The sequence below is a fragment of the Callionymus lyra genome, chromosome 5, assembly GCF_982586985.1.
Source record: "Callionymus lyra chromosome 5, fCalLyr1.hap1.1, whole genome shotgun sequence".
NCBI lineage: Eukaryota > Metazoa > Chordata > Actinopteri > Syngnathiformes > Callionymidae > Callionymus > Callionymus lyra.
The window spans coordinates 7,239,968-7,253,543 of NC_141822.1; the positions used below are offsets into that span (position 1 = coordinate 7,239,968).

Below are 13,576 nucleotides of genomic sequence, written 5' to 3' on the forward strand. Positions count from 1 at the left end.
TCAGTATTATTTGACTGATCAATATTCATGGAGTTTGTAATTTATTTACAAATTGTATTTTCTATTTTTAAATCTCTGAACACCCCTGCCTTTTGAATGTATCTTTATATCTTATAGTAAAATATTTAAAACATCTACTTAAAGTGGGAGTTTGTGAGCATAGCGTAATCGAATCAGAATGTTCACTTTTTATAGCGTACACAAATTATTTCAATTACATTAATGAGAGAACTTCCTATTTATTTGAATATTTTTCTGACTAATGTTACAGATATAATTGTTTAGTACTCAACACGGTTTGCATGTAAACTTCAACACAAACCTCAAATCGTATTTTACAGCTTAATAACAATAACAATTTAAATCAGACATACCTTGAGTTATTTCTCATGTTGCACCTGGTAGATGGCCTCACAGGTTTCAGGGACAAGTTGACGAATTGTCGAGACACCCATTCGAGAGAGATATGAGGGTTAGATTAAAAATTATTATACACTATACGTATACGCCATACTTAAATGAATGCTAAAAAGATAATCAAAATATAAAGTATAATTTACTAGCTTCATCTAAGAGCTTAAACGTTTGAATACACATTCACAATCAACATTTCACTCAGACTGATTTACACTGTTTTCAAGGCAAGCTTGGAACAGACGTAGAGTCATGACAACGGGTATTTAAAGATGTTTGTCTGCCCTTTTCACATCTTGGGTCGTGGATCAAAAGAACGAAACAGGGACATACCCGTGAGGGGGGGACTAGGAGACAGGAACTCCCACCCAAGGACATTTGAATAATTAGAAAAGGAAACAAAGTAGGAAGAACTCTCCACAGGACATCATGACAAAGGGAGTTTGAAGGAACCAATAGAGCGATAGGGAGAGGACCTCTCGGCCCGGAAATTTGCCTTAAATATAGCGATATTTCTATCGTTCAGGACTGCTTTCCCGGAGCTATCGACCAGTAGAGCTGCCGGCAAAGAGCGTGTCCAATCGATCGTAAAATCTTTTATCTTTGTTTGTCTCGAATAACCGACCCGTTACACTCTGCATTGACCTTTTCTCTCCATAGAGCAAAGTATAAGACCCGGACGTGACGTCGTGTTGGAGCGACGGAAATATTTGAAATCAACTTGCTCGTTCATCTCCAGTTCCCGACACAAATTCAGAGAAGCCCCCTGAGCTTGCTACTGTGAGATCCAGGACTTCATCCAGGTAGTGAGATTTTTTTACAGTACACTTTTGTCCCCCATCTCGTTGCTTTGTTTCGAGGCATTTTTTTTGTGGGACGGGGGCAGCCTACGTCAGACCACACGGGACTGCCCGACGGCGTCAGACACCTGTCGATCCCAGTGGTGTACCCAGGCCTTTATACTTTATAAGTCTGTGTTTTGGGGCAGGAGCGGAGTGAAAGTATGATGTATTATATTCTATGTTAATCATTTTATCCTTTTTACAACTTTGTGTTTTTTTCCTTTGATCTATACTCTTTGCAATTATTTATCTCTTTGACCTTTCTTCTTTTTAATCGCACTTCTTGATCTTGCTTTTATTGAACTTCTGTACCTTTTATTGTCTGCTGTGAACTGGAAATCTAAGTTTGAGAAGTAGATTTTTTTATCCTACCAGGCCTGTAGAACTTTTTGTTAAGCCCCTCTGGCCACGGATGAAATTTTATTCGTTAAATTGAAGTTTTTTGAAGCAATTAAAAGCCATTTTTCTCATTTCATATAAAAAACAATGTGGTAAGGAAATAATCACAAAAAGTAGCATACATCTTTAAGCACAAATAGAAAAAGGTTTTATAGAGATGACAACCATTACATTCAGGATTGCACTTCTGCTGACAGAATTTCACCTTTAAAAATCGCAAAAGTACATGTACTATGAAATACGAAATATTCAACTCTGACTTGGAATGACGGTTAGTCCATTTACAAAAGCAGTGTTGAATCCTTATAGTCTTATTTTCTGCCCCAGAAGAGAGAAAGGTTTCTCCACTAGAACAAGTGCAGAATAACTCACGATGAAGCTGAGCAGTGTGTTCCCCATGAAAAGATACAACTGGAAAGGAGAAGAAATTGTAAAAAAAAATTGAAATATAGAAATTAATATTTAATTCCTTACAAAGTTTATGCCTGAGAAGTGGATTGGAGTTTCCTGCAGGGTTAGGTATATGACCACAATAATGGGATGTACAAGGTAACTGGCAAAGCTTAGGTTTGAAATAGGAACCCACAAGTTCAGTGACAGGAAGTCCATGATGTACCCTGGAAAAAAGACAGCATTTCAACGCTACATCTAGATCTAATAGCCATTTAATTTTTTTAAGTCATTTGTTTCATATATATATATATATACACAGTATATATATATATATATATATATATATATATATATATATATATATATATATATATATATATATATATATATATATATATACAGCGAGAGAGAGAGAGAGACAAAAGTACCATGTTCTATACAAACTATTCATAGCTTCAAACTTGTTATATTTGTGATTTGTTATTCAATAGGTTTGAGATAAATAAGAAGCACCTCCATAGCCTTCCTCACAGGCTAATATGATCCAGCTTACAGCAGTCACCCAGACCAGTCTGTGTAGTCCCTGGTAAATGGCATGGGGTGCTGATGGATGGTCTGGGGCATCTACAAGAGCATAGTAAAATCCAATCACTAGAGCCATGGCCAGCAAGGAACATGTCCATCCAAGAGCCACTTGCCACTTTACAAGGACAAAGAACATAATTAATGTGTGATTTAAGGGTGCAATGTAACAAATGTATTCACAATGAAAAATAGGTTTTTCAATGAAACCCTACCTTTTTCTTCAAAAGTTCTTCCTTCCTCTCTTTCAGGTACATTCCAAATAGGAAACCAATTAAAAATGTTCCATATCTGGAGTAAGGTTTCGTATAGTATAGATTTGCGTAGTCTGGTGAAAGCCTGAATTAGAGAAGTCATCAGATCAAATCATACATGCTGTGTTAAAGTACTACTGGTCTAATTTGTAGTATTAGTAGCTGTACATTCAAAGATAGCCTAAAGAAGTTAACTCCTCTTACCAAATTGCTGACATAAACACAGGTAGGTGAAGAAGTGCCGTTACTATGGAACTAGTCAAAATGGACATCAGCAGCAGTGCTACGACTAAAGCCGCAAAAATACCTTTGCTTCTGTAAAATACATTTTAAAAACATATATATATATTATACATATACATATATATATATATGTATAAAAGAAGTAAACATACTTTCTATAGGCAAGAATCAGAAGAGGGGTTGTGGCGAAGCACTGCATGTCAAGAGAGAGGTACCACGTCCAAGGAAGACACTTTGTGGAGCAGATCAGTGATTAGATAAGTAGACAAATATAGCATCTTTAAATGGTTTGACTGGGTTCACTTACAGGTAAAGGCACTGTTAAGAGATTATTAATCAGCAGCAGGTTAGTCCACCAGTATTCCTCACAACTTATAAAATATTCATTTAGCCACGAGTAAGGCCCCTTGTTGATCACAGATGTGACACTGACACCAAATAAAATCACAAACATGTGGAGGGGTTGTATCCTGAAAAACATTTAAAATTGGTTAAAGTGTCCAAGCAAGTAAAGACTTTCTGACTCAACCTTATAATCCTCTTGAAATAGTAATCTGCCACAAGACCTACACTCATGGTGTCATCGTTCCTCTGGATTGAGCTCAGGAGAGTTTTGGCACTTAACATACCCCTGAAACACAATAATTTTAACATAGGAGATACATCAACGAACAAAATATTTTGAACTTCTCTGATTTCTCTCCTCCAAACCTCTGATTGTATCAGAGATAAGTTAACATTTGGTGTAAAAAATCGAAAATCAATCTTATGTTACTACAAACAATTTACCAAATTGTATTTTCGTCACAAAGAAAACGTTTTAGTGTGTTATCTATCCAGCAAAAGACGACAATACACATGGAGGCTATCTGTTTAACGTGTCAAGGACAGGCATATAGTTGAATGGTGACTCACCCAAATAGTAGGAAAGTATCCACACTTAGATTAATAGTCCCTGTCACAAACACCAGTGGGTTCTCTTTCAGGCCAATAAACCACACATTTTCGTTGTCTGTGGTGGAAGAGATACTGTTCTCAAAATAGTGAACAACTTTGAAATAAGTATTGATCATGTTTTCATACCAAGAACATCGTTCAAAGGATAACTCAATGAATGTGTAAAAATGATCCCTATCATGCTGAGTGCTCTGATGCCTGTCAATGAATTGTAGACCCCTTTCACCGAGGGAGGCCTGCTGAAGATTCCCTTGGTGGTTGTCTGTAGAGAGAAGGCCTTAAGAAACTGCTGCAAACAACGTCTTAAACAACTTTGCTTTGTCTTGATGTGATCTGAAAAGAAGCCAAACATACTAAATTAAAACATACATCTCACAAATTACACTTTCATATAAATGTGAACGTTAGCTCTCTCCAACTTACCGCAATCTTGGAGACTATCAGCATTTTTTTCACAATTTGACAAATTGCTGTCTCCATTGGTTGAACTTGTGATCAGTGAGGTAGGTTCTACAGTTGGTTCAATCTTTCTGCTCTCTTGAAAGTCTTTTACTGCAGTGGTAAGTGTAGCAGCAAGAGGGATTACTACTATAATTAGGCAAAGGATCCTGTGGGAGAACATGAGTACAAGTCCACTACTGAAACAAGAACTCTTTGTTGATATGACAACAATGTCTGTACTTACAGACATGTGATTCCAGATGTCCCTGGATTTACTACTTTGGACAAACATTGCGTCCTCAACACACTCTGTGTAGAATCATTGACCAGAATTGATGGTAAAGTAGGAATAAGAGAGACCTCTCCAAACGTCATCACTCCTTCAAATGAAAAAATAGTGTGATCACCTTGATGCAAAATGCTCGTGTTACATGCACCTACTTGTAGTGATGTCGTAACATTTCACCCATTTCATCTCATATATAGGCAGGAGTTAGCAATCTTAGCAAAGGTCTTGCATTCATGTCTTTTAATGTTTTAATGCCCTTATTCATGTTCGGAGCAGCAGGGAGGCCTAGACTTTCCTCACCCCAATGTGTTCCCAGACCAGCTGAGAGACATAATCTCTCCAGCATTTCCTGGGTATACCTTGGTCTCCTAACGTTGGGACATTTCCTGAACACCTCACCAGGGAGATGTCCTAGAGTTATCCTAATCATATAATCAAGCCACCTTAAGTGACTACCCACTAAGCGGAAAAGCAGTGGTTTTACTCCGCATCTCTCCTGGATAACCTTGCTTCTGACCCTATCTCTAAAAGAGATCCCAGCCACCCTACGCAGGCCCCTGTGATCTTGTTTTTTGCTCAATACCCACGGTCCAGGACCATTAGTGAGGGTAGGGATGTAGATTGACCGGTATACAGAGACCTTTGCCTTTTTGCTTAGCTCTTTCTTTACCACCATGGATCGGTGTAGTATCCGAATAAGTGCGGAGAGGCCAACAGACAAATCAAGGTAGGGAAAATAGTGCTTTCGGTTAAAATGACCCCCACCATAACTGGAACATGGTTGAAGTTCTCCCAGATGCGGAACATTGGGAGTGGAAAAGATCTGTACTGGTGACGTAGATAGAGCTAATGTTCGATTGTCTAGAAATCAGGTAAATTTGGGAACCATAACCATAACTTCGCCTACCAGGAAATGCCCATTGTAAACGATCAATAAATTGTTCTGAGTCTCAAATATTGTTGATGATGCTAAGCCGTTGGTCAATAAAACAAATTATCCTGTGACTTTCAAACTAATACTGTCGATCCTGTGGTCGTTCTGTCTCTCTGGGCCCCTCCTTCCACAACAGTGTAACACTCATTTTCACTGATTTTCATTGTTATTTTTGAGTAGACTTTACTGTGTTAGATTTAAATTATTATATACGTATAAACATACTTCAATTAATGCTAAAAGATAATCAAAATATAAAGTATAAATTACTCGCTGGATCTAACAGCGGGAACGTTTGACTATACATTCACAATCAACATTCTATTCCAGACTGATTCACACTGTTTCGAGACAAGCTTGGATCAGAGTTACGACACCGAAAGTTTCAAAGATCTGTTTATCTGCGAATCACACCTTAAATTGTGTATCAAAGAACAAAGCAGGACACATCCGGGGAAGGGGGAGTGAAAGACGAAAGAGAAAGTGACCCCCGCCCGAAAACATTTGAATAATTTGATTACAGGAAAACAATTTATGATGTCTCTCAGCGGGGAATCGGTGACACAGGGAACTTGAAAGAAAATTTTGGACCGAAAAAGACGACCTCCCGGACGGGAAATTTCACTTAAATATAGCAAACTTTTTACACCTCGGGACCAGTCTGCCCGGGGCTATCGATCTGTAAAGTCGCCCCGCTAATGTAACTTCCGAGAAAACATGTAAGAATTTTTTTTTTGTTGACACAATTGACAGTCAGCAAAGGGAGGTAAAGTTACTGGTAAAGTCACTCCCTTGGCTGTTGTTTATGTTTGGTTGCAACCCTTCTTCATCCAAGAGGTTCAAAAGCCAGTCAACTGGACTGAATTTCTTTAGGAAGACGTTTTGCCTCTCACCACGAGATGCTTTTTCGATTTCAACTAACCTGGGGTTTAGGAGCCAGTATATATCCTGCCAAGAGAGAGGAGCAGAGAGCAACCGGGAGGGGTTTGGAACAATGCATGGACTGAAACCCATCGGGGTAGAAACCCATTAATGAAGTGAGAGGGTTGTTGACCGTCACTGTCCAGCAAAGTGTGACCATCACATGATACTTTTCTAGGGAGAGAGCTAAGAAATGCATCGTAAGTAGCTGAAAGGTTATGCCTTAAGTCCCAACCTCTATTGAGAGAAAGGTTTTCTAGCCTAGTATAGATGGCTTCTTTCACTCCTCTCTGGCCAGCAGCTGTATATTGCTGTCATCAAAAGCATGTCCTGTGTCCTTTAAGTGCAGATGGACTTCATACTTGGCATTTTTTAATGGACTGCTTCGATCTGATGTGAGTTCAATGTCTGCGTATGTTGTTATCATGTAAGAAAAGTTGAATTCAATAAGATCTTACCCCCATGCACCATTTGATGCACCTCCTTCTCTTTGCAAGAGTCTGGAACACAAATCCCCACAAAATAGAAAACAGTTCCCTGCAAAAGAACAACTTTGATTAAAATGTCTTTTGTATGTATCAATACAAAATAAATGTATTTTAAAATATGAAATAATGTTGTCACTGTATTCTGAAACAAACTGATAAACAGCAACGGAAAACCCAACAGGAATCAAGTTAATTGTACAATTACCTGGTTCAAAAACACTTTGCAGAATTGTCCTGAAAAAGAAGTTGTTTGGACAGAGCGGCATTCCTGCATCATGCCAGTTTGGTCCTCATTGCCGCCTAAGAAGTTGCTCCCGATCCTCCCGTATGAATCATACACTAATTAAGAAGAGAAACACTTTTGTATAAAAATAGAATAAAAAAAACATTCAACAGTCCATGTTGGGCAACAGACATTTCTTATAATTGTTACAGTATCAGAAAGGGGTTATGAAAGGTGTTAAATTAACTTGGAACATGGAGAAGCTGATAAAAAAAAGAGAGCAACTCTCTGCAACATCCCTGATGGCATATCAAAACAGAAAAGCCCTTGATGCACTCATGCTGGAGAAAGGTGATTTATGCTCTATGTTTGGAGACGTGTGTTGTACTTTCATACCCAACAACACAGCTCTAGATGGAAGGCTGACAAGGGCACTCAGAGGACTTAGAGCACTTGCAATAGAAGCAAAATCATATACGTATATGTGTAGGATGGCTAGGATCGGGACATGGATGAAGAGGACCGGCTAGACTACGAGGAGGAACAGTCAGACCGACTGGTGACAAAGGAGAACAGTAAGACCAACTGAAGATGATGATGATGGACTGAACTACTCAGGAACATGGTGAAAGAAAGATGAAGGTCACACCACACCTTGTGTCACACATTAAAAAATCATATTGCAGGCAGACTATTATAGTTTCGGTCATACATATAGCGTGTGCAGGTAAATTATGATGGTATGTTGTTGGGAAGATGATGAATATTTGATAAAAGGGACCACTATTATGTTTTTGTTTTGTTTTTGCATGGAAGTGACCTGCAATAACTGCTCAGAACTCCAGACCTGCTTGACATGAAACCTTTCTGGTTCCTGACAAATGATTTCAAATGTGAAGTAAGTGAGTAATATTTGTAACATAGTGAACACAAACTTGTAAACCTACAGCACATCCCATCATGGAAATAATCTAAAATGCAATTCTATGTTATTTTCTAGGTGAGATGGAGTGATGCATATCAGGTGCTGGACTAACCATCGGAGGTGGAAGGGGTCAACATGTCAAAAGCAGGTGAGATGGTTACATCATACACTCTTTGGTCATTAAAATAGTCATGTTTGGTAATAATGATCAATACATTTCTGTGGCAGGACGCACTGACATGCTGACGCTTATGGTCAAGGTTTTCTGGCTTCTGTTGTAGGAAACACTTGGTCGTGCCTGTCAAGGTGGAAGGTACCAACTGAAGAGTCTTTTTCAATAGATTTTACACTTCAGATGATCGGAATCATACGACTTCATTAATACAATATTTTCCAGGTTCTGTCGACTTTCAGACAAAGAGGATTCGACGTTGTTATGGCAGTAAGGAGACGGCAGGAAGTGAAAGATTCTTGACAAGGAGATGAACCACCTCTGGTCTCTGTCAAGTCGTTGTGATTCCCTGAAAGAGTTTTCTCTAATGGCAGCGTCACAGCAAGGTAAGAGTTTATTTAGCAAAATAGCACAGACTTTATTTTACTCATTCATAAACAATGTCAACATTATGGAGTTGAAACACCTACAAATATACAATATAGTCACTTTTACAGGACCTTTTAAGCATGTATTAATCCGCGAGAGCCTCTTGACTTCCGCGATGCGTGAACAATCAAAGCTTCAAAAAATTAAAATGAAGCATTTTTACCGATTTATATTCACTCTGTACCTCCTTAAAGTGGTTTGAGGTCGTTAAGCACAATCGGGTTAGAATCGCACTGTTGACATTAAACATTTCAAGTGCGCTTCATAGTTGTAGAATTACGGTAGCCAAAGGACAACAGCAACATAACAGCAACAACCGGAAGTGACGTCGTGTTGGAGCGACCGGAACGGACTCCCTATTTTGACCGTTTTAGGCTGTATGTCTTAATACATGCATATTTGACTATAAAATAACTTGACTTGACTTGACACTTTTGCCCTCTAATGCATTGTGTGGAGCAATGGTAATATTTAGCATATTGAAAGAGCACCCCTTTCTTATTTGCTTATTTATTTTTCATTATTTTGTGTTATTTTGTGAGTTTTGTTAATTTGTATCATTCATGTGTGCAGAACAATTGTATTTCTATTTTTTGACAGGGACAGTGAGTTAAACTTTAGCAGGCACTATGGGCAGCTTTAGGGTCTTTGTGGGTCCGTTCGGCTCATTCGAGTCATTCGATGAAGAGCGATCATGTGCGAAGCAGCCGAGTCAAGTGTCTCTGTGTTTCTGTCTACAGGTGGGTGAATGTACGAGAAAGTTAATAAGAGTGACGCGAATGGTAATAATATGTCAGTGATATGCAGAAAGTGTGATAGTTGTTCGTGTGTTAGACTGACAAGAGGCGTCTGAGTTTGTGCATTACCCGTGAGAAGTTATTGTATTTAAATTAGAATTATGTATTGTATGTGCGCATGTGTGAGAAAGTTGTGAATGGTTATGGTGAGGCTGAGAATGGAAGGTTTGATAATAAGTGTCAATTTAAATATTGGTCCGTTCGGCTCATTCGAGTCATTCGATGAAGAGCGATCATGTGCGAAGCAGCCGAGTCAAGTGTTTCTGTGTTTCTGTCTACAGAGAAATAAAATTATCGAAACCAATGCATGCCTGGAATCTAGTTTATGGTTCTAAGTGTGCAACAATTGTTTTTCGGTTGAGTTTATGGTCATTTTAGTTAATTTAAATATGTCATGTTGGAAGTGACGGCAAGATTGCACCAGAGATCTGCTGCTGCTTATTTTCACCAATCTGATCGTTCCTTACGCCATACAGTTATGAAGTTTTTTTTAAATCTTCAATTCAGAAACTGACATCTTGCCAACACTCAATTCTGCTTTTCCACAATTTTCAACAGCATGAACAGTTTCTAACTGACTAAACATTGTGGATTTGATTTGATTGACTGCTCTTCAATGGACAAATCATTTTAAATATAGTTTAATTACTTACTTAATTTAAAAAAAACATTTGATCAAGGGTCTTAAATTGTGATCAATATTTGAGTTAAATTGAAAAGAAAATAATCCCAAAAGGTTGGGATAGAATGACACGCCTGTGTTTAGACACCAATAACTGCATTAAACAAATGATTGAAAAGTAACTTCAATTATTATCAGTTCATGTTCATCAGAGAAAAACCTATCACACTTATTCATTTAGACGTGTCTCCACACCTGATCTCTTGTATCACATCCCTTCATAATATTTATAAACTCCTGCAATCTTTGACGCACATTAAAGAAAACATTGTTAGCAACAGATACGAGTGTGATTTTTATTTTCAAGTTTGTTAGCCTTCGTTAAGATGGTCAAATGTATTTCCGGGTGCGTAGGAATGAGGTGTAGAAGAGTGTTAAAGCGTAGGTTGGGATGGCATCGTTGATTTATAAGAAGATAGAAACATATGCTTCTTTGACAACATGATGTGAAATAAGAGAAGATCCGCTGCATGCATCAGAAAGACAATGTCTTGGTTCAGGACTCAGAAAATGGAGAAAAGTAAAGATAGGTAAATCTACTTTTTAACTGAAAGCTGATGTATGTATCTGACACGGCAATATTTTATAAGCAGCTAAAATAATTAAAAGGAGAAGTTTGTGCATTGTTTAGAGGCACCAATATATTCAAGAATGTAGTACTTACTAGTAACTGCAAATTCTTTTGGATTTTCTTGGTGGAGCTCCTGAAGGAAAACATCAGTGTCATTCCTGCATTTGGTGAGTGCAGAGCAGCCCCCGATCAGCAGCAGGAACAAAAAGCCCAAAACCATTTTAATGTCTCTCTGTGGAACCAATGCAGAGAATTTCCAAGTAATACCTGCTCAGCTCAAAAATAATTTAAATAAAGTCAATGTTTACATGAAGGCTGTCTCTTCAAAACCTAATTATCCAGTACAAAAATAATTTTCCCAATTATTCATTCCATTTAAATGACAAATTAAAAAACATGTTTCTATGGTTTTTTAAAAAGTAAATTCTGCCCTTTAAAGAAAATATAGACGTATATCCAGTGATGATCAAACTGTATTGATACTGTGCGGATACAGTCACTTAATATGTGCTGGATTGTGATTTTACATGCAATGAGGCTTAACACAAACGTAAATGTATAGTATATATTTTCCTCCAAGTGTATAAAAATGCACTGAGGATGCTGGAGTGCAAATACATGCCAAAATAAACTGACAAAACTGAACATTAATAACAAGTTCCTGGTCATTCAGGATTATGAGTCCAATACAAACAAATCTTTATAAATGGATTAGTCAAATATTTACGTTACATATGTCAAACAACATTAACTGAATCCACAAGCCTCCAGCCAACACAATTAGTTATTTAAATTAACCAATCATTCTCGTTTAGAACGATAAGAAAGGGGGCACAGAAGGTCCTCTGGTGAAATGAGCAAGAATGGCTGAGGGATGTTGGATGTTGCTGCGATTAACAGTGTGAGCTGTGCTGCACCTGAAAATCCCAAAATGAAAATATCTGACAAATGCATGAAAGATATAAATTCATTCCTGTCGTAACTAAACGAAGAAACACAAAATAACTTGCTGTTACCGGTAAATACGTATTTAAATCCTTGTTTCAAGATACATAGGACCCCAGTATCATATCTTCACCAAATCCTGACCACACTATATGGAAGTGGCTCAATAAACAAGACCCATCAGATCACACATAATTTTTAATTTTTTTTCCTTGCTTAAATTTGGGTTTTCAGATTTGCCTTTGTAGTAACAAATGCTTATTTAGTTACTGTTATTTTTTCTATTTACTTGCACGAGTCTGCCTAATCTACAGGTACATCTCCAAAAATTTGAATTTCATGAGAAAGTTCCATATTTTTTGTCTCTCATTTCAGAATGTGTGATTTTTTTATATAGATTCATTACACATAGACTGAAAAACTTCAAACATTTATTTCTTGACATTTTGATGATTGTGGCTTGTGCCAAGTCCTGCTGGAAAACACAAAAGAACATAGATTTTTCATTACCTCTGGTTTACATTTTGTAACTGATTTGTGTGATCCATGTTGTTGTCTCCAGTCGAGACTCAAAACAATTGACTCACTCAAACCTCTTCTTATTTGCTTAATCTGGCTAGTGTTCCGGCCAAGAACCCAGATCATTTTACACTTGTGATCTCATCATCATGTCATTTGTTTTAGACAGATATACGAGAGAGAAGAGTGAGGGAGGATACAGTTAGAGAAAAGAGGAGAGTATAGAAGAGTCCATGGAGGCCCTGGAGAGAACTCTTGAGTTCAGTACAATACAATATTTTTCATGTCAGTGTACCTCAATGTTTAAAATGAGGCTTCAAAGTTGAAGAGATCTACAAGACCTGTACTTACAGCATGTTTTAAGAGGTTGTGCAGTAACCAGGTGCCATTGGACTGGGTTAGCACAGGGAGGTCCAAACTATTTATTGCCATTTTTTGCTCCTCTGTTACTGTCTGACCTCCTTTAGATTGGGCAACTTCGTGAAGCCTCAATAGTTTAACAAAGAAAGTGAGATTCAATATAATTGAACATTACACTTTTTACCCTTTGAGGCCAAGACATCTTAGATTGATGGATTGAAATCCATTTTTTTTACATTTAATTACCGGTCTGATCAGCTCTCTGATGTCCAAGTCAGCAACATCTTCAAGCCCGATTGTGACAAGAAGTGGGTCATTGGCCAAGAGCGCATGAATAATTGCTGGACCCGCCAGACATGGACCGCATGAAGAAATGAGTGTCCTATAATTCTCCCAGCAACAACAAACAGCTCATTTTGAGCAAGGATTTTTGAGGTTGATGGGATCAAATGATCTGGTTGACCCTCGAACATTGCTCTTCCACTTTTAGTCCCTAAAAGTAGAAAAAAAGACTTGAGATTTTATATTTATACATACATTGTTGAGAGTGAACAATGTAGAATACAATGTTAATGTGGCATACTATGTTTAGTATAGTAGTAAACTCTTATTATTATTTTGAACAAACAAGAAAAAAATAGGTTGGAGACTACCAAAATCACTTTTCTAACCATGTGTTGAACATTATTTATTGCCATGCTGAAGAAGTGTATATTGACACTGTCTCCCCTGGCTCTGTCTCCAGAGAGAGATAAGAGTAATTTTAATGATATAAGATGTGATGTGTTTCTCCAGT

At 37.7% G+C, this 13,576-nt stretch overlaps 1 protein-coding gene across 1 annotated transcript; it reads right to left on the reverse strand.

The window, feature by feature from the left end:
* Positions 1 to 1,958: 1,958 nt before the first annotated feature.
* LOC148079180 (O-acyltransferase like protein-like) lies at positions 1,959 to 11,176 on the reverse strand. Its single transcript, XM_087792268.1, has 15 exons — positions 11,050 to 11,176; positions 7,363 to 7,496; positions 7,128 to 7,206; positions 4,770 to 4,905; positions 4,508 to 4,692; positions 4,211 to 4,417; positions 4,043 to 4,139; positions 3,657 to 3,758; positions 3,435 to 3,597; positions 3,280 to 3,359; positions 3,089 to 3,199; positions 2,846 to 2,969; positions 2,562 to 2,748; positions 2,130 to 2,272; positions 1,959 to 2,066 (listed from the first exon to the last, which is right to left on the reverse strand). The coding sequence occupies exons 1-15, from the start codon at positions 11,174 to 11,176 to the stop codon at positions 1,959 to 1,961; spliced, it is 1,983 nt and encodes a 660-aa protein (XP_087648394.1).
* Between the last annotated feature and the right edge of the window lie 2,400 nt (positions 11,177 to 13,576).

Coding starts and splice junctions, on each gene's coding strand:
- LOC148079180 (XM_087792268.1), bottom strand. CDS start 11,176: ATGGTTTTGGGCTTTTTGTTCCTGCTGCTGATCGGGGGCTGCTCTGCA. Junction 7,497..11,049: donor AAAAGAATTTGCAGTTACTA/GTAAGTACTACA, acceptor CTTCTTAATTAG/TGTATGATTCATACGGGAGG. Junction 4,693..4,769: donor ACATCTGGAATCACATGTCT/GTAAGTACAGAC, acceptor GTTCTCCCACAG/GATCCTTTGCCTAATTATAG.